The 22318-nt window shown below is 45.6% G+C and overlaps 1 protein-coding gene across 1 annotated transcript in view; it reads left to right on the plus strand.

Moving 5' to 3' along the window:
* Positions 1-22318, plus strand: part of osbpl6 (oxysterol binding protein-like 6) — a gene marked incomplete at its 3' end in the record, with an annotated part of 253483 nt that overhangs the window by 212972 nt on the left and 18193 nt on the right. The window contains exons 15-18 of the mRNA XM_084314748.1: positions 2840-2977; positions 4366-4429; positions 6693-6771; positions 9079-9223. Of these exons, the coding sequence (XP_084170874.1) occupies positions 2840-2977; positions 4366-4429; positions 6693-6771; positions 9079-9223 (426 nt within the window). The remainder of the gene's footprint in view (positions 1-2839; positions 2978-4365; positions 4430-6692; positions 6772-9078; positions 9224-22318) is intronic.

The raw sequence follows: 22318 nt of genomic DNA on the forward strand, positions 1-22318 counted from the left end.
ACGTTTTTTTTTTTAGGGCTGTCAGTTTATAGCGTTAATTAGATTAATTAATTACACAGCAAATTATCGCGTTATGAAAATGTACTCAAAATTAAAAAAAAAAATTATATATATAGATTTTTTTTTTAAATCTCATTCATTCCATAAGAACGTATTTTTACAGACTTTTTTTGCATGTTCTTAGTATCTGATTCTAAGGACATCTATGGATCTCAGGGAATGTATTCCCAGTGTCAGAAATGCTGTGTCTGGGCGGTTAGGTGGCCGAGCGGAGATTGCGTTCGTCACCAGCCCCGGAGCTGTGAGCTGGATTCGCACAGCTCCGGGGTTGTCACCAGCTTGGCTGGCCGTCTGCACTAATACAATTGGCTGTATTAGAGGGTGGGAGAAGCTGGCGGGGTGGGTCCGGGTCGTTGTAAACAGCGACTCCTACAGTTCGGTCGGGGCGCCTGCTAAGCGCGGATTGGACTTGAGGGGGATAGTGTGGTCCTCCCACACGCTACGCCCTCTCAATGAGAATCCGCGCTGCCAGGTGAAAAGAAGCTGTGATTGGCTGGACGTGTGTCGGAGGAAGCACGTGGTAGCCTCCACTCTCCCAGATGATCTGACTGTGGGGGGTAAGTGCGCAGCGACCAGGAAGGGACTGGGAATTGGCATACGACTAACATTGGGATGGGAGAAAATCGGAGGAAAATGGAAAAAGAAATGCTGTGTCTGTTACTAGGCTTGAGTAAATTGTAATGAACCAAATGAGAATATCAATAAAAAAAAATTATCTTTGACTGTGAATAACACTATGCTCAAATTGACCAGACCTGACAAATCTAAGCAAATTAATAGATGGAAGATGATTCAACAGAAGGTTTTGTAGATACAGTACTGAATTCTGCCATCCGGACACATGCAATTTGAAATATGATTATAGAATATCAGGCATAAAATGGTTATGTGATTAAAATGCGATTAATTCGATTAATTAATTACAAATCCTGTAATTAATTCGATAATTTTTTTTAATCGCCTGACAGCACTAGTTTTTTTCAATACATGAAAGAAAATAGGATTCGAGAGACATTTGATGTACATTTTGTGGGATGTTCGATATTGGCGTTACATGGTTCGCCACTTGGGCGCCCCCATTATGCATACTTTTGACAATAAATAAAATAAGAATTTGTTCTTACTTTCTTGCCTGGGTAAATAAAGGTTAAAATAAATGAAAAAAAATAATTGTTTGAAAACCGATAATTTTCGATATTACATTTTAATGCCAATATCGGCCAATAATATCGGACATCCCTAATAAATGCATACAGGACAGTCACATGTAACAGTGTCAGTCAGTGACGGATGCTTGCCAACCAGTTCACCTCTCCCGTGAGCTGCCAAACTATAAACAACAAATAAAGTGTTTGGTGTGTTTGTCAGTGGAACCGTACCAGACTGTGTGATGGATGAGGTGAGGAGGACGCTTTGAATTATGGCGGTGTGTAGAATTGTACCAGCAGGCGTTGTTGCCAGAAAATACAACATACTTGTGCCCTAAGGATGAGGATGAGCCGCTCACTGAAGAAACCCAACCCCCTTGCCAAACATCTATGCTACTCATAGTGGTTAGGGATGTCCGATATTATCGGCCTACCGATATTGGCATTAAAATGTGATATCGGAAAATATCGGTATCGGTTTTCAAAAAAATTTAAAAATTAAAAAAAATTACATTTCTATAACCTTTATTTACCCAGGCAAGCAAGTAAGAACAAATTCTGATTTTATTTATAGTCAAAAGTATGCATAATGTTGTGTTAATTCCACAACAAGAGATATGTAATGTTAATTACCTGAAATTATTAAATTTGTTGGGGGGGGGGGGGGAAACCCTGCATATATCGGTATCAGTTGATATCGGTTGATATCGGTATCGGAAATTAAGAGTTGGACAATATCGGTATATCGGTATCGGTAAAAAAGCCAATATCGAGCATCCCTAATAGTGGTCAAATAAAAAAAGGTGTGAGGGGGTGGGGGGGATACTAACCCGGTTTAGGGTAAGGGGCGTAGGGTTAGGGAATAGGATACTAACCTGGTTTAGGGCGTAGGGGCGTAGGGAATAGGATACTAACCCGGTTTAGGGCGTAGGGGCGTACGGAATAGGATACTAACCAGGTTTAGGGCGTAGGGGCGTAGGGAATAGGATACTAACCAGGTTTAGGGTGTAGGGCCGTAGGGAATAGGATACTAACCAAGTTTAGGGCGTAGGGGCGTAGGGAATAGGATACTAACCAGGTTTAGGGCATAGGGGCGTAGGGAATAGGATACTAACCAGGTTTATGGTGTAGGGGCATAGGGAATAAGATACTAACCAGGTTTAGGGTAAAGGCCTGCAGTATAGTGGGTTGCATCAATGTCCACATGGTCAGATCTTACTGTAATAATCTCTCATTGGAAATGGTTGGTTCGCCCCCTCTACTGTACGTGCACCATGCCGATGTAAACACAGCCTCAGAGTGCGGGTTTGAGCATCGCATTGCACATTGCACATTGTCGTGTCCGTTTAGTTATACAGTGTGCATCCGAGAGGTGACGTCATCGTCGGTGACAAGTCGACACGGACAGCCCCCAACTCTCGGAGGCGGGGCCTCGCGCTCTGATGGCAGCTGTCGACCTTGAATCATCCCATTTTCACGGGGGCCGCCTCTCTCGGGACCGCAGCTTATATATACACATACCAATGTTTGCCTTATTCATTACTAAGCCTGTTATTTTTTTAAGCCTGTTAATCTCAGCTGGCCTTGTTGATTGCGTGACTGGTTTGTGTCGTGTCTCTCTCTCGTCGCAGGTCATAGTCGCCGCTTTCGCGATCTCGGGCTTCTCATCTACGTACTACAGAGCAGGACGCAAGCCATTTAACCCGCTACTCGGAGAGACGTTTGAATGTATCCGGGAGGACAAGGGCCTTTGTTTCTTTGCTGAACAGGTAAGGCATAATATTAACCCTTTCACTGCCGCACTACCAAATGGTTTAACCCTTTCACTGCGACAATACGGAAGGTTAACCCTTTCACTGCCACACGACAAAGGGTTAGCCCTTTCACTATCACACTACAGAAGGTTAACCCTTTACTACAGACGGTTAACCGTCTGTAGTGTGATAGTAAAGGGTGATAGTAAAGGGTTAACCTTCTGTAGTGTGGTAGTGAAAGGGTTAACAGATCGTCGTCTCCTGTCCAAGGAAATCGCCTCAATCGAGTGAGGTATAATCAAGGAGTAGCTACGATCTGTAAAGGTGACCTTGGGTGTCGTGAAAGGCACCACCAAATAAAATGTATTATTATTATTATTAAAGGGTTTTAAAAATGCTTTAACGCACACCTACAAGTTGATTAATTTACTTATACCATGGTTATTTGCCAACAATATAAAATAAAAGCATTGGCAAATTTTGGGTGAACGTTTTGCACTTGCCATTGGTGTGTTTTCCTTATCGACTGGTCGTTAGTTTATAAAGTTGATAAGTCAGCTGCACCTGCCGGCCAATCAAAAAAGAGTATTCACCCAGACCATGGGCTAAGAGTCTATTAACCTTCAGCAGTATTGGGGTCACGTCTATGTTCCCTCAGCCCAGCGTTCAATTAGCCCAATGTTCCCTCAGCCCAATGTTCCCTCAGTCTAATGTTCCTTCAGTCCTTCAGTCTAATGTTCCTTCAGCCTAATGTTCCTTCAGTCTAATGTTCCTTCAGTCTAATGTTCGTTCAGTCCTTCAGTCTAATGTTCCTTTAGTCTAATGTGCATTCAGTCTAATGTTCCTTCAGCCCAATGCTCCTTCAGTCTAATGTTCCTTCAGTCTAATGTGCATTCAGTCTAATGGTCCTTCAGCTCAATGCTCCTTCAGTCTAATTGTCCTTCAGTCTAATGTTCCTTCAGTCTAATGTGCCTTCAGTCTAATGTTCCTTCAGTCTAATGTTCCTTCAGCCGAATGTTCCTTCAGCCCAATGCTCCTTCAGCCCAATGCTCCTTCAGTCTAATGCTCCTTCAGCCCAATGCTCCTTCAGCCCAATGCTCCTTCAGTCTAATGGTCCTTCAGTCTAATGTTCCTTCAGTCTAATGTTCCTTCAGTCTAATGTTCCTTCAGCCGAATGTTCCTTCAGTCTAATGTTCCCTCAGCCCAATGTTCCTTCAGTCCAGGGTTAGCTCTTTCCTCATCCATAGTCTTGAAACCATGTGTTGTGTGGTCCCTTTCCTCTCTGAACATCTTATGCCGTTCAGTTTGATCTCACTTACAATACAGTACATATCGTGAGCAAACGGTGTAAAGAGTGACAACAGCAGCTGTCACACTCCAGTTGATTTGATCTCCTCTCTCAGGTGAGCCACCACCCGCCCATCTCGGCGTGCCACTGTGAATCCAAGAACTTCACCTTCTGGCAAGGTAGGTCGCCTGGCTAATTAACGCCTAATTTATTCAGTTTTTAATTTGACGAGGGAAAACTGACGTTGGCACTCGGCAGCCCATCCACCAACAGACATCCTAATTAGCCTACTTTGTATCAAGTCAGACGGCTAGTTAGTTACGACCCCTGCACTGACGGGAGTTGTGTTTGTTTGTTGAGCCCCCCCAGCCTGCCTCGTTTATGTTACTGATTTCCCGCCGTTTTATTCGTCTTTAAAAGGGGCTCTAGTGGGCTCTTTTCTTAAGGTAGCGTGAATATACCACCTAATTTAAACTAGCTTAAATTTGATGGAAGGAAAATGCCATGGGCATGGCCATTTTCAAAGGGGTTCCATGACTTCTCACCTCAGCATATCTACATTTAGCTGACGTTTTTATCCAAAGTGACTTACAAGTTCTGTACAACAAGTCAGCAGGAAGGAAAGGTACAACTCTGGCAGCTAAGGGTCAGTAACAGTGTTGAAGTTCAGGGCTACAGTCTTGAGTGCATAGTAGTATAGACATATTAGCATAGTAGGTATAATATAGGCAAGGTCTATATGTGAATGAAAATGGGCTCAATAGAGCCACGCAAGACTCCGCTACTTCATGCTAGTTACAGAATTAGGCCCAAACCAGGCGATATAACAAGTTGAATTGATCAAATGTGGTTTAGGGGACAGATAAAGGGTTTACGGGACAGATAAAGGGTTTAGAGGACAGATAAAGGGGTTAGGGGACAGATAAAGGGTTTAGAGCACAGATAAAGGAGACAGATAAAGGGTTTAGGGGACAGATAAAGGGTTTAGGGGACAGATAAAGGGTTTAGGGGACAGATAAAGGAGACAGATAAAGGGTTTAGGGGACAGATAAAGGGTTTAGGGGACAAATAAAGGGTTTAGAGGACAGATAGAGGAGACAGATAAAGGGTTTAGGGGACAGATAAAGGGGTTTGGGGACAGATAAAGGGTTTAGGGGACAGATAGAGGAGACAGATAAAGGGTTTAGGGGACAGATAAAGGGGTTAGGGGACAGATAAAGGGTTTAGGGGACAGATAAAGGGGTTTGGGGACAGATAAAGGGTTTTGGGGACAGATAAAGGGTTTAGGGGACAGATAAAGAGTTTAGGGGACAGATAAAGGGGTTAGGGGACAGATAAAGGGGTTTGGGGACAGATAAAGGGGTTTGGGGACAGATAAAGGGTTTAGGGGACAAATAAAGGGTTTAGGGGACAGATAAAGGGTTTAGGGGACAGATAAAGGGTTTAGGGGACAGATAAATGGGTTAGGGACAGATAAAGGGGTTAGGGGACAGATAAATGGGTTAGGGGACATATAAATGGGTTAGGAGACAGATAAAGGGGTTAGGAGACAGATAAATGGGTTAGGGGACAGATAAATGGGTTAGGGGACAGATAAAGGGGTTAGGAGACAGATAAAGGGGTTAGGGGACAGATAAGGGGTTTAGGGGACAGATAAAGGGGTTAGGGGACAGATAAAGGGTTTAGGGGACAGATAAAGGGGTTAGGGGACAGATAAATGGGTTTAGGGGACAGCTAAAGGGGTTAGGGGACAGATAAAGGGTTTAGGGGACAGATAAAGGGGTTAGGAGACAGATAAAGGGTTTAGGGGACAGATAAATGGGTTAGGGGACAGATAAAGTGTTTAGGGGACAGATAAAGGGTTTAGGGGACAGATAAAGGGTTTAGGGGACAGATAAATGGGTTAGGGGACAGATAAAGGGGTTAGGGGACAGATAAAGGGTTTAGGGGACAGATAAAGGGGTTAGGGGACATATAAAGGGTTTAGGGGACAGATAAAGGGGTTAGGGGACAGATAAAGGGTTTAGAGGACAGATAAATGGGTTAGGGGACAGATAAAGCCCAAGGTAGGCTGGTGATTCCTGTCACCTCAGGCTGGTTAGAGGTTCAGAATCCTGGTGACTGTCGGAGCACAGGGCAGTTAACCCTTTCACTACCACACTACCAAATGGTTAACCCTTTCACTGCCACATGACAAATGGTTAACCATTTCACTACCACACTACAGAAGGTCTTTCACTACCACACTACAGACGGTTAACCATTTGTCGTGTGGTAGTGAAAGGGTTAATGAGTTATGGACATATCTCACAATAAATTCACCTGGTGCATAGAAAATCAAGTCTCTTACTTCTCATGGCTCAAATAAATAATCCATCTGAATCCATCTGAAGGTCACACAGTAGATGTTTATCGTTATTAAACTGGGTTTTCTTATTTCAGACGTCCGATGGAAAAACAGATTCTATGGGCGGTCCATGGAGATCCTCCCAGTGGGGACCGTCAACGTCATGCTTCCCAGGTAACCTCCTGATGTCCTGCGTACCGTAACCATGGTAACCTCCCGCTGTGCTGCGTACTGTAACCGTAGTAACCAGGGTAACCTCTAGCCCCTTTCGTGACTGTGATGCAAGCCTTGCTTGAATACGCAGTCACTTATTCGACGATAGTAGCCATGTTAATGTGCACCATCAAGCACTGCTTAAAAGCGAGCGGTGGGTCCAAAATATATCAGATATCAATTTCAAAGGTACTCACCGTTGCATTAGGGTTTCACACACACACACACACGCGGCAGGGTTTGAAAGCTCGGCGTTGCTAATAAAGATTTTAAATAATTTTTATAAACGAGTAAAAAAATCACTGAGCTAGCCTTGGCTAAAATGGCTGCTTCCGCATTTTACAGTAGGAGCGCTGTGATTGCTGGGCGCACCAGGCACGTGACAAAGCAGCCAGCAATCACAGCGCTCCTGCGTCAAAATGCGGAAGCAGCCATTTTAGCCAAGGCTAGCTCAGTGATTTTTTTTACTCGTTTATAAAAATGATTTAAAATGTTTATTAACAACGCCCAGCTTTCAAACCCCGCCGCGTGTATGTGTGAAACCCTAATGCAACGGTGAGTACCTTTGAAATTGATATCTGATATATTTTGGACCCACCGCTCGTCTTTAACCAGTGCTTGATGGTGCACATTAACCTGGCTACTATCGTCGAATAAGTGACTGCGTATCAGAGTCGGCGCCAGAGCGAATTTAACGGGGGGGCATATGGTAATTTCGGGGGGGCATAAAATATAGGCTTCAGAAAACGAATTTCCCGCAAACCAACATGCATTTCAAAACATGAGTGCGCATAAGAGATAAGACAGTCTCTCTCTCTCTCTCTCTCTCTCTCTCTCTCTCTCTCTCTCTCTCTTTCTCTCTCTCACGTCACAACAAACACACTGTACTGTATTGTACCCATTCTGCAATCTGTTAATAAAGTTTTCAATCAATCAATCAACTCGCGTCTTGCGCGCACACACAAATGAAACAGTATGAAATAAGCCAGAAGCTGGGCTTTACATTCATTAATAAGTGAAAGTAACTGTTAACGGTGCTCCTGGTTGAGAACACATTACTCACTGTCTGCATATGCCTTGTTATGTCTGTGCCAGCCAGTACTGTACAGCGGGGCAGGTCCATGGATCCTCTTACAACCACTACGCAACTCTCTGACTCTAAACCCGATCTCCGATTGACCCCCACCGCCCACCCCCTCCCCTTGCATATAATAATCAATAACTACACGCAAGCTTATCATGCAACGAAATAAGATTGGAGAGGGGGGCGAGACTGTTTGCTGTTTTTTATAAACTGGGATCAACACTGCTCAAAACGGCATTATTTCCGTATTTGGCTGCCTGCTGCGCCTGCGCTGTGATCACAGCGCATGCGCATCATGCACCCAACGCTGGAAATAATGCCGTTTTGACCAGTTTATAAAAGATATTTAAAATGTTTATTAGCAACGCAGAGCTTTCTAACCCTCCCGTATCTCTGTCCAAGACCCTCGTGCAACTGTGAGTATCTTTGAAATTTCTCTGTGATACTTGTATAACGAACGGTTCGACCAGAACCAGTCCTTCATGGTAAATCTAGGTTGGTTTCCTATTGAGGAGCAAGTAACTGTGGATTCACTCTGTGCATCAGTCACGAAAGGGGCTACGTGCGAGCAAACATACACTTCTTTTAAGACTTTTTTTTTATTTAATTTCGTTTAATAATAGGCCACATAGCCTATTTATAAAGGAAAACATCTGACTTTTACTATAATAAAAATAATTAAATGTTTAATTATTTAATTATTTTATAATAATTGCCTATGACGTTTTGGAGGGGCACAGTGCGTCATCTGGGGGGGCATGGCCCGCGAATGCCCCCCCATGGCGCCGACACTGCTGCGTATTCAAGCAAGGCTTGCATCACAGTCACGAAAGGGGCTAGGTAACCTCCTGATGTCAGGGACTGCCTAAAGGGATTTCAAATATTTTTTCCAACACATTTCTTTCCAATGATAAGAACATTTTTGATCGGATGTCCCGTTAGCGATCAAATTGTCCCTGATAATTGCTTGTTGATAATAGGTAATCATTGAAACCAATGGGTACTGCTAACTGCTAAAAGCCCATTGGTTTTAATGGTGTTTGCTAACAATACGTTTAATGTTAAAAAAAAACTGTTCATTCAAGTGCCAATTCAACCCCCTCCCTCATGCACACACACACACATACTAAATCACACAATTAGCCTCTATAATCGTAAATAAGCACCCTTGTTCCGTCCCTCAGCTTCGGCGACCACTACGAGTGGAACAAGATCACCACGTGCGTGCACAACATCCTGAACGGGCACCGCTGGATCGAGCACTACGGCGAGATCACCATCAGGAACAACAAGAGCAGCGCCTGCCTCTGCAAGCTCACCTTCGTCAAGGTACACCCGGGGTACACCCACAGACGCTGCTAAATGAAATGCAAGGACTTTCAAGTACTTTCCCAAGCACTATTCTTTTTTATTTTAAAAGGGAATTTAAAAGGATACAATACATTTTTAAATTATGTTTTTTTATAGGGGGAAAAATCGGATCCAATATTTATGCCTTAAAAACCAATTTCCGACAATTAGTTACACTTTACTCTAATTTCTTGATTAAGAAATGTTTTTATCATGGATGAACAAAACTTTCAATGCGAATGGTTGATTTGAATTTCAAGGACTTTTTTAGCACCTTGTTAAAAAATTGGCTGTTTTCAAGGAATTCCAGGCCTCGACTTTTTTTTTGTCAAAAATCAAGCACTTCAAGGACCTTGTGCAAACCCTGTAAAACACACCGGTGTGATGAGAGCAGAGAGTGTTCCCACAGCCGACGCACGCAGATTCAGAAACATCTGCCTTAGGGATGAGCATCGATCTCCTTTTTTTTTTTTTAAATAGTCATTACATTTTTTTCTTTTTTTTACAAATATTAAAAAAAAAATTGTTTGTGAAAAATATATTTTCCCTTATTTTTAATACATATATGTATGGGATTAACCACGGAGGTATTATCAATATTCCCATCGAAAACAATCCCATCACTCTAGCCACTTCATTAACCATCCACTAGGGATGCACCTAAATTAAAATAATTTAACACCAAATACCGAAACCAATACCCGTATTTTTGGCCAATTTGTACTATTCCATAAATGTAATTCAATAAATGTAGCTTTTGATTTATTTATAAAAAATGACGAAACGGCATGGTGATGAAAAAAACCCGTATTAGTCTATTGAACATTGTCTTTTCCACCAGACATTATACCAACAAAAGCACAATAACTGAAAATAAAGAAATAAAATAAGTCACCGGTCTGTGCTTGTGGAGGGGGCAGACAAGCACCTGCATGTCATCTGGCTGCCGGCTCTGGGAAACGGCCTCCAATTGCTCCTCCAATATACAAGAGGGCTTATCGCGACTGTATGATCCGCGGTGTGAAGACCACTCCTTTGATGTGGGGGGAAAGCAGCGTGTGTGTGAAGTGATCCGTGGGGAAAGTGGCTTTGATGGAAACGCCGGTGGATGATGAAGACGGGGGGCGCGCAGCACAGAGGAAGACGGTTTTTGTACAACATCATTTTGCGTGCAACACTGCACACTGCTTTTCAACCCACAACAAAGTAATCGGATCAAGTACAGTCTAGGGATGTGCTGTGCATGACTGACCAAAATCATTTTCGAATAGTCTACTGTTCTTAAGACCGAATATTCGGAAATTCTACTTAAATTCAATTAAAATGTTCAGTTTCAGTTAAATTCGGTTATTCTTTTTAATTAATAGAATGGATCATTAAAATCAAAGGTTATTGCACATAAATAGGCACTTCAGATAATCCTTCAGAGCGTCGATCGGCTCAGCTGACCGACAATAAATCAAAATGACACTGTTCGCCGTCGTAGCCTGTAATAACAGCAATGCATTGGCCTATCAACCGGTTTTAATAAACAAACAGAAACAGTAGCATGTGCCACTTTTAGATCAATTAGGCTCTGAAAATTAGGTTGGTTTGCTTCACTTTAAAAAAAATTATAATAATTATATATAATTTCTTCGACTCGGACATGAAAATCGAATGTGGACACTGGCACGACTATTCGAACATTCGACCTCATCCAGAGTACGGTCGCGATGCAGTACAGGGGTTGGGGGTTGGGATTCTGGAGCGCATTGCGTTCAGCGAACAGCATGGGTTACCGGCACTGTTTGAACCTCAATAGCCCACGAAGAAGAGCAACTTTTGCTACAATACAAATTTAAAATAAAAATCTTTAAAAAGTAGATATTCCTTGTTCATTATGGGGAAAAAACCCTTTGTTCTCTGCAGGAGGTAAAAACCCTATTTTCTTGACAAATATCTTCAGTGGCCGAGATTTGGGTGCATCCCTAAATGAAATTCAAGGACTTTATTATTATTTATTAAATCCAGACTATTGAAACTTAAAGCCCAACATCCAGGTTAAACCCTACTGATCAATTATGGGTAGTTTACATCATTGGTATATAATTTCATTATTTATTTTTTTCCATTTGACACCGGAAATGCCACTCCGAAAGAGTTAAAAAGGTCCACGCACGAATAACATGCACGCGCGAATCAAAAAAGCTTATCAAACGCCGACGTCACTACAGGTGCATATTAATGAGCCGAATCTAAAAGCTTATCAGACGCTAGCACGGCCGTGACGTCACTTCAGGAAACGTATGCCTTGCCCGTCCGGGTCATAGTACTACTCGATATATGGCGCTGGCTAACGTTAGCATTATGTCTACTGTCGTGAACCATTTGAGATCGGGGCATGTAGATCAATGGTGGCCCACTCGGTGCATCACAGTTAGCCTATAGCTCCGCCGTCCCTGCTACAGTCGGGACCACTACACTGACGTTAGCCTATAGCTCCGCCGTCCCTGCGGGTGGTTCTCTCCTCTTTGTGTGCCCCCGTCCTCGCGGGTGTCCTGCGGAGGAGCTTGTGGACGCGACAACAGCGGCGGCCATAGGGTGTTTGAGCCTGTAGCGTTAGTTAGCTCATAGCTATCGTGTACCACTAGCCTTTACGGGCTCGAGCACCCTACGGCTGCCGCCGTTGTCGCGTCCATGGGCCCCCCGGCAGGGTACCCGTGGGGACGGGGTGTACAGAGAGGAGAGAACCATTTTGGGTCGGCCGTTCATGCCGGCCAGCGAGCCGGATGTCGGGATATGTTGTTAGCACAATAGCTACCAAGCTAAGTTAGCTACTAACGTTATAAACACAATATGTACAACGACACAATGATTTACATTATTACAAATATGGTAACGTGGTTGTGGCTTTTACAAATAGTGGTTAGCTTTAGAGATGGATGGCTATAATCACGGAGCAATAGTGTTAGGTGAAACAGATACATTTTCATTCGGCTAGTAGCAGCAAGCATATATCCTTGGTAGCAAGGCTCTCTGCCTGCAGTGCCTGCCACTAGCTGTGTGTGACTCTCAGCGCCCCCTGGTGAGCCCCCTGGTGCCCTGCACCTGTTGTGACGAGATCATTTCGATTACACACGCACGTTATGAACCATTGATTAAAATATTCACGTGCGTGGTGATTGTGTTGGGCAGACAAAATGTTTGATAAAAACGCTAAAACTGGGTCAATTTCAATACTTTTTTTTCCTTCTTCATGAAAGTCACCGTTGGCCTAGTCCACATTGTTTATTGAACAAAAATACAACGTGAAGGTTGGCCTTTAAAGAGTTAGCTGAAATACAGACTTTATTAGTTTTGTTTAGAGCAAAATGCAGAGTATTACCAGCAAATATACAGAGGTTGTTCGTTCCCTGTCCAGATGACAGCAGAAGGAAATTAAATTTTAAACACCAATTTGCACGAACAACCTTAAAACAAAGGTGCACCTCAGTTATAGGTATCAAACTATGGAATTCTTTGCAGAACGATGAAAAGAGTTCCACTAATATATTTCACTTCAAAAGGTTGTGCAAAGAAAAGATACATAGACAGTGTTGTGAAGGGCCAGATTAAACTGAATATATATATGTATCGTTTGATATACCTTGTATATTATTTATATATATACACGTAATATCCCTTTACCTGCGTACAGACCAGAGTAATATTCGCTCTCCTATTGGACAGCGGCCCCAGGCGCCAACGACCAAGCCCCCAACGGCAAGTTCAAAGACAACTCTGGGCATGTCAGAACATGCCCAGAGTCTGCGTAGTAAGACTTGGGACTAGATATTCACTTAAGTATAAATACGGCGCAGGTGTAAACGGCAGTACCTTACCTAAACCTTACTTACCCTTCACCACGAGTCAACGTGCAGTGAAGTGAGCAACCTTGCATCTAAATAGAGCATTGAGAACCGCGTGCGAATAGAATGTTAAAGTGTCAGAGTTTAATGCAGTAACGTTGAGTTCGACTTAATCTAATGTGAAGTAATAGTCGATCATTTATTGTATATCGTGCGGCCACAGTTCTTCCGTGTGTAGCATTACCCATCGGTTCGTCGTGTCTTTAGCTAGTGCACTTATCCAGGCTGTGTGGCCTAAATACGTGCCCACACCCGAGGAGTCCTAGGCGAGAACCGTTGGACATGTACACAGGAGAATCGGCACCGGCGATTGCAGAACCATTTCTGGTTGGATTATATTGCTTTGGGACCGTGACCACCGGAGAAGAGCACCGTTGATTTCCACTGTCGTTTGGGATTTAACCTCGTGAGGATTACCACTCGGGCCTGCCTCTTGGAAGGGGCTGGCTAGCTGTCGTCAATGCTGTCGAGCATCTTGGATTACAACTATTGCTTTTGTCTGCTGATCAAGGGAGTACAAGCACCGACTCCTGTACCTGGAGCCTCTTTATTCCTCGTTGACTCAGACGGAGTACCCGAACTTTCCTCTACCCATTGTCTCCAGTTGGTACCGGTGTTGCCCTATATAATTGCTACTGTACCACAGGTGGCGTCAGCTTAGACCCATCATAGTATTCCTACTATTCTGACTTATGCTCTTGACTGACTTTACGTATATTCTTCGCCATACAAGCGCAACCCTAATTCTCAATCTGTAACCTAACGTTGCCTAATAATAATAAATAACCCTCCAATAGAATTTCTGTGTCAATGCCGTGTTCTTGTGAGTGTTCACCATCAATATTTGATGTACTGTTTGGCCAGTAATTAAAGTACATAACTAGCAGTGGTTTAATATATCACAATCTTTAATACAGTCAGGGTTTTGTAACCCCTCAGTTACAATTGGTCCTTCGAGCCGGAGGGTATCAGTGTAATATTTAATATAATATTAATATTAACCATGGCCAGCGGTGAACACTCCCCAAGCGGCTCTCCCAAGCTAGAACGCCCGCAGCGCAAACGTCAGCCACCTCCCTATCTGGAGGAATTCGCTGTCGTTCTACCCCCTAGCTTATCTAAACAGACGTTAAATACGGATAAAGCGGATAGTCAAAGCATGTCAAATCCTATCGACTTGGCGACCCTGCCAGTAGAGACCCCAGTGGGTTCAAACGAAACTGACTCAGCTCACGGGGGGGACCAGGTGGGACATGACATGACTATACCTCCAGACAGCGTCACCGGGATAGTCCATTAACCATCCACTAGGGATGCACCTAAATTAAAATAATTTAACACCAAATACCGAAACCAATACCCGTATTTTTGGCCAATTTGTACTATTCCATAAATGTAATTCAATAAATGTAGCTTTTGATTTATTTATAAAAAATGACGAAACGGCATGGTGATGAAAAAAACCCGTATTAGTCTATTGAACATTGTCTTTTCCACCAGACATTATACCAACAAAAGCACAATAACTGAAAATAAAGAAATAAAATAAGTCACCGGTCTGTGCTTGTGGAGGGGGCAGACAAGCACCTGCATGTCATCTGGCTGCCGGCTCTGGGAAACGGCCTCCAATTGCTCCTCCAATATACAAGAGGGCTTATCGCGACTGTATGATCCGCGGTGTGAAGACCACTCCTTTGATGTGGGGGGAAAGCAGCGTGTGTGTGAAGTGATCCGTGGGGAAAGTGGCTTTGATGGAAACGCCGGTGGATGATGAAGACGGGGGGCGCGCAGCACAGAGGAAGACGGTTTTTGTACAACATCATTTTGCGTGCAACACTGCACACTGCTTTTCAACCCACAACAAAGTAATCGGATCAAGTACAGTCTAGGGATGTGCTGTGCATGACTGACCAAAATCATTTTCGAATAGTCTACTGTTCTTAAGACCGAATATTCGGAAATTCTACTTAAATTCAATTAAAATGTTCAGTTTCAGTTAAATTCGGTTATTCTTTTTAATTAATAGAATGGATCATTAAAATCAAAGGTTATTGCACATAAATAGGCACTTCAGATAATCCTTCAGAGCGTCGATCGGCTCAGCTGACCGACAATAAATCAAAATGACACTGTTCGCCGTCGTAGCCTGTAATAACAGCAATGCATTGGCCTATCAACCGGTTTTAATAAACAAACAGAAACAGTAGCATGTGCCACTTTTAGATCAATTAGGCTCTGAAAATTAGGTTGGTTTGCTTCACTTTAAAAAAAATTATAATAATTATATATAATTTCTTCGACTCGGACATGAAAATCGAATGTGGACACTGGCACGACTATTCGAACATTCGACCTCATCCAGAGTACGGTCGCGATGCAGTACAGGGGTTGGGGGTTGGGATTCTGGAGCGCATTGCGTTCAGCGAACAGCATGGGTTACCGGCACTGTTTGAACCTCAATAGCCCACGAAGAAGAGCAACTTTTGCTACAATACAAATTTAAAATAAAAATCTTTAAAAAGTAGATATTCCTTGTTCATTATGGGGAAAAAACCCTTTGTTCTCTGCAGGAGGTAAAAACCCTATTTTCTTGACAAATATCTTCAGTGGCCGAGATTTGGGTGCATCCCTAAATGAAATTCAAGGACTTTATTATTATTTATTAAATCCAGACTATTGAAACTTAAAGCCCAACATCCAGGTTAAACCCTACTGATCAATTATGGGTAGTTTACATCATTGGTATATAATTTCATTATTTATTTTTTTCCATTTGACACCGGAAATGCCACTCCGAAAGAGTTAAAAAGGTCCACGCACGAATAACATGCACGCGCGAATCAAAAAAGCTTATCAAACGCCGACGTCACTACAGGTGCATATTAATGAGCCGAATCTAAAAGCTTATCAGACGCTAGCACGGCCGTGACGTCACTTCAGGAAACGTATGCCTTGCCCGTCCGGGTCATAGTACTACTCGATATATGGCGCTGGCTAACGTTAGCATTATGTCTACTGTCGTGAACCATTTGAGATCGGGGCATGTAGATCAATGGTGGCCCACTCGGTGCATCACAGTTAGCCTATAGCTCCGCCGTCCCTGCTACAGTCGGGACCACTACACTGACGTTAGCCTATAGCTCCGCCGTCCCTGCGGGTGGTTCTCTCCTCTTTGTGTGCCCCCGTCCTCGCGGGTGTCCTGCGGAGGAGCTTGTGGACGCGACAACAGCGGCGGCCATAGGGTGTTTGAGCCTGTAGCGTTAGTTAGCTCATAGCTATCGTGTACCACTAGCCTTTACGGGCTCGAGCACCCTACGGCTGCCGCCGTTGTCGCGTCCATGGGCCCCCCGGCAGGGTACCCGTGGGGACGGGGTGTACAGAGAGGAGAGAACCATTTTGGGTCGGCCGTTCATGCCGGCCAGCGAGCCGGATGTCGGGATATGTTGTTAGCACAATAGCTACCAAGCTAAGTTAGCTACTAACGTTATAAACACAATATGTACAACGACACAATGATTTACATTATTACAAATATGGTAACGTGGTTGTGGCTTTTACAAATAGTGGTTAGCTTTAGAGATGGATGGCTATAATCACGGAGCAATAGTGTTAGGTGAAACAGATACATTTTCATTCGGCTAGTAGCAGCAAGCATATATCCTTGGTAGCAAGGCTCTCTGCCTGCAGTGCCTGCCACTAGCTGTGTGTGACTCTCAGCGCCCCCTGGTGAGCCCCCTGGTGCCCTGCACCTGTTGTGACGAGATCATTTCGATTACACACGCACGTTATGAACCATTGATTAAAATATTCACGTGCGTGGTGATTGTGTTGGGCAGACAAAATGTTTGATAAAAACGCTAAAACTGGGTCAATTTCAATACTTTTTTTTCCTTCTTCATGAAAGTCACCGTTGGCCTAGTCCACATTGTTTATTGAACAAAAATACAACGTGAAGGTTGGCCTTTAAAGAGTTAGCTGAAATACAGACTTTATTAGTTTTGTTTAGAGCAAAATGCAGAGTATTACCAGCAAATATACAGAGGTTGTTCGTTCCCTGTCCAGATGACAGCAGAAGGAAATTAAATTTTAAACACCAATTTGCACGAACAACCTTAAAACAAAGGTGCACCTCAGTTATAGGTATCAAACTATGGAATTCTTTGCAGAACGATGAAAAGAGTTCCACTAATATATTTCACTTCAAAAGGTTGTGCAAAGAAAAGATACATAGACAGTGTTGTGAAGGGCCAGATTAAACTGAATATATATATGTATCGTTTGATATACCTTGTATATTATTTATATATATACACGTAATATCCCTTTACCTGCGTACAGACCAGAGTAATATTCGCTCTCCTATTGGACAGCGGCCCCAGGCGCCAACGACCAAGCCCCCAACGGCAAGTTCAAAGACAACTCTGGGCATGTCAGAACATGCCCAGAGTCTGCGTAGTAAGACTTGGGACTAGATATTCACTTAAGTATAAATACGGCGCAGGTGTAAACGGCAGTACCTTACCTAAACCTTACTTACCCTTCACCACGAGTCAACGTGCAGTGAAGTGAGCAACCTTGCATCTAAATAGAGCATTGAGAACCGCGTGCGAATAGAATGTTAAAGTGTCAGAGTTTAATGCAGTAACGTTGAGTTCGACTTAATCTAATGTGAAGTAATAGTCGATCATTTATTGTATATCGTGCGGCCACAGTTCTTCCGTGTGTAGCATTACCCATCGGTTCGTCGTGTCTTTAGCTAGTGCACTTATCCAGGCTGTGTGGCCTAAATACGTGCCCACACCCGAGGAGTCCTAGGCGAGAACCGTTGGACATGTACACAGGAGAATCGGCACCGGCGATTGCAGAACCATTTCTGGTTGGATTATATTGCTTTGGGACCGTGACCACCGGAGAAGAGCACCGTTGATTTCCACTGTCGTTTGGGATTTAACCTCGTGAGGATTACCACTCGGGCCTGCCTCTTGGAAGGGGCTGGCTAGCTGTCGTCAATGCTGTCGAGCATCTTGGATTACAACTATTGCTTTTGTCTGCTGATCAAGGGAGTACAAGCACCGACTCCTGTACCTGGAGCCTCTTTATTCCTCGTTGACTCAGACGGAGTACCCGAACTTTCCTCTACCCATTGTCTCCAGTTGGTACCGGTGTTGCCCTATATAATTGCTACTGTACCACAGGTGGCGTCAGCTTAGACCCATCATAGTATTCCTACTATTCTGACTTATGCTCTTGACTGACTTTACGTATATTCTTCGCCATACAAGCGCAACCCTAATTCTCAATCTGTAACCTAACGTTGCCTAATAATAATAAATAACCCTCCAATAGAATTTCTGTGTCAATGCCGTGTTCTTGTGAGTGTTCACCATCAATATTTGATGTACTGTTTGGCCAGTAATTAAAGTACATAACTAGCAGTGGTTTAATATATCACAATCTTTAATACAGTCAGGGTTTTGTAACCCCTCAGTTACAATTGGTCCTTCGAGCCGGAGGGTATCAGTGTAATATTTAATATAATATTAATATTAACCATGGCCAGCGGTGAACACTCCCCAAGCGGCTCTCCCAAGCTAGAACGCCCGCAGCGCAAACGTCAGCCACCTCCCTATCTGGAGGAATTCGCTGTCGTTCTACCCCCTAGCTTATCTAAACAGACGTTAAATACGGATAAAGCGGATAGTCAAAGCATGTCAAATCCTATCGACTTGGCGACCCTGCCAGTAGAGACCCCAGTGGGTTCAAACGAAACTGACTCAGCTCACGGGGGGGACCAGGTGGGACATGACATGACTATACCTCCAGACAGCGTCACCGGGATAGTCCCCGGAGCGCTCCAGGATAAAGAAAGCGCTCCAGGGATAGAACCCGACACACAACCAAGAGAAGAGAAGCGCGCCCAGGAGATGGACCTCGGGGCGCGCCAGGAGAACAGATCTCCAACGAGCCCTGTCAGCACCCGATCACCTCCGTCAGTGTCATCCCCCAGCGAGGCGGACCAGATACTGGCGCAAGCCTTGATCGCCACCCTGACAGCCTCCACCGAACGCGATCGGCTTCAAGCAAAGACGCTTAGTGAGCGCGAACACTCCGCCACGGAAAGAGAGCGCCTCCACGCGCAACTCCAAGCGCAAGCCCTTAGTGAGCGCGAACACTCTGCCGTGGAACGAGAGCGCCTCCAGGCGCAACAAGCAAGCGAGCGCGAACACTCTGCCGCGGAAAGAGAGCGCCTCCAGGCGCAACAATTAAGCGAGCGCGAACACTCTGCAGCGGAACGAGAGCGCCTTCACGCGCAACTCCAAGCGCAAGCCCTTAGTGAACGCGAACACTCTGCAACTGAACAAGAGCGCTTCCAGGCGCAACAAAGGAGTGAAGACGACCGCATAAGACTGGAGGAGAGACGCCTTCAGACGGAAGAGAACATCGAACGAGACCGCGCCAATGCACAGCGCGATGCCGCCAATGCCCAGCGCGAAGCAGAGCGCGACCGGCTGCAGGCGCAGATGATAGAACAATTGATTGCCAGGGCGACACCCCCTCTCTCCGCACGGAGCTCCCGGAGATCATCACGACAAGGGTCTAGGGCACCTTCCCCTACCCGACAAAGCGACCCGGGACCCGGCCAACAGGAGGAACCTGTCTACGTCTCCGACCCCCCTCCCCGACCAGTCCATACGAGACCCAGCCACCGGGAAGAACCGGCCTACGTCGCCGAGAGACTGACTAGAAGACTCCAGGACCTAGAAGAGGAAGAGGAAGAGGAGGAATGTCAAGCCCACCAGCAGCAACGTACTCTGGACCAGGAGGCCCAGTACAGCCCCGACTTCAGCCCCGAGTCACTGCACTACAAACCCCCGACCCAACTCACGGGTGAGTTTGACGTACAGTCAGCACCGAGGAACAGCACCTGGGTACCCGGCCTCTGGTACCCACCAAGTACCAACCCACGACAACACGTACGGGGAGACTCGCCCAGGAGGCCTCTTCCCCTACGCTCACCAATGTGCCAGCCATCCATGGCATCGTACCTTGGCACACCGACGTTCCCAGACTTTACGCGCGAGGACAGAGCACAGTACACGGAATTACGCATGTGCTTGGAGACTATGATGTCCGACGTCCCCGACGAGTCGTACAATAATGCCATCCTCCTCAAGCATCTCAAGGTGCCCAGAGCGCATAACATAGCGCTGGCATACTCCAACTCAAGTACCCCATACTCCGCGGCTCTAGTGGCCCTCGACCAGCGGTATGGACGCATATGGGACTACGTGATACAAGAAATAAGAGATATCGACCGCCTCCCCCCAGCCAAAGACAATAGAGCACTGGATGACCTCTCTATCAAGGTGCAATCCCTAGTAGGGATGCTGGGGTCCCAAAAGGAGAAAGGGAGATATGAACTATATGCAAACTCTAATGTGGAGCGAATACTGGAGAAGCTCCCTCCAGCCCGCCAAGAGCGTTTTCGGCGGCAGAGAGACCACCGTGATCCCGACGGCCCCGAGCCATCCCTCCTAGACCTGGCCGCCTTCCTCGCAAGGGAAGTCAGCAGCCTACGACTGGACACGTTCGTGTGGAGTGGATCTAGCCCAAGAGATGGACCTCGGAGATCTAACGATAACCGCCGGTCAGTGACCGTTATGCACCAGGCCGAGTCAGTGCCGCAGCACAAGAACCACAGCACCCCCCCGACCAAGGGGAAGTGGAAGATTGTATGCCAGTACTGTGAAAAGGAACATTGGCTGTCTCAATGTGACACTTTCAAGAAGATGACCGCTGACGAGGTGAGTCAGTGGATCAAAGCCAACCGCCGCTGCTTCCGCTGCGCGCGCAGCCATATGGCAGCTGAGTGCCGTTTAAAGAAGAAATGCAGCAAGTGCGACGGCGCCCACTTGGAGGTCCTACACGACAGCAACAAGAAGAAGCCCGTACCCCCAAGCAGCTCGAGAGTGAACGTCATGTATATAGACCCTGCGAAGAGCGGGAGCTCCCGAGTGCTCTTGAAGGTGGTCCGAGTGATATTAAGCTACGAGGACAAGGTCATGGACACTTATGCCGTCCTAGACGATGGGTCAGAAAAGACTCTCCTCCTCGCATCCGCCGCAGCCCGGCTGGGTCTGCGGGGGAGCGAAGAAACAATGACAATCCGTACCATTAGAAGAGACCTGAAGACCATAAAGGGTGAAAATGTCTCCCTCACGATAGCAGCGGTCGGGCAGCCCGAGAAGCAGTATAGAATTACTAACGCCTTCACCAGCCACGACATAGGCCTGTCACAGTACACCTACCCCATCCCAAAGCTGATGGAAAAATACGTGCACCTACGTCAACTACCTATACCGCTCATCGACGGCGCCACCCTGACCCTGCTCATAGGATCCGACCACGCACACCTCATCGTCCCAACGGACCGGGTCCACATCGGGCCCAGAGGCTGTCCAGCAGCGGTCGAGATCCGCCTGGGTTGGACACTACAAGGCCCCCTCTCCGGGTCTTCCAACCGACCGACAGCCACTCGCTGCCTTCACTCAAGGATAAACGATGAAGACACCACCCTCTTACAGCACGTCGAGAGGCTATGGACATTAGACGCGATGCCCTTTAAGAATGAAAAGAAACTCGTTCGTTCAAAGGAAGACACTTATGCCATAACCCTCCTCGAGCAGAGGACAAAGAGAGTCGAGGTCAAGGGAGTGATGAGATACGCAACTCCACTCTTGAGGCGAGAGGGTATGCCCACCCTCCACGCCTCAAAAGAAGCGACAGAGCGATATCTACTGAACACCGAGCGGCGTCTAGCCAAAGACCCCACTCAAGCCACTGTGTACCGCGCTGAGATCGACAAGCTGATCACAGCGGGACACATAAAGAAAATTGACATTCAAGAGGCCGACCAGACGATCGAATCATGGTACGTGCCCCACCACAAGGTCCACCACAACGGCAAGGATCGCATTGTATTCAACTGCAGCTACCAGATCGGACTACAGAATCTGAATAAAGAACTCTTGCCCGGCCCAACACTCGGCCCCTCTCTACTCGGCGTGCTACTACGTTTCCGCCAAGACAAGGTGGCCATCAGCGGCGACATCAAAGGGATGTTCCTGCAGGTGCGACTAGTGGAAGAGGACAAGCCCTTGCTGCGGTTCCTATGGAGAGAGAG

Source organism: Notolepis coatsorum (genome assembly GCF_963971535.1).
Source record: "Notolepis coatsorum genome assembly, chromosome: 5".
Taxonomy (NCBI): Eukaryota; Metazoa; Chordata; class Actinopteri; order Aulopiformes; family Paralepididae; genus Notolepis; species Notolepis coatsorum.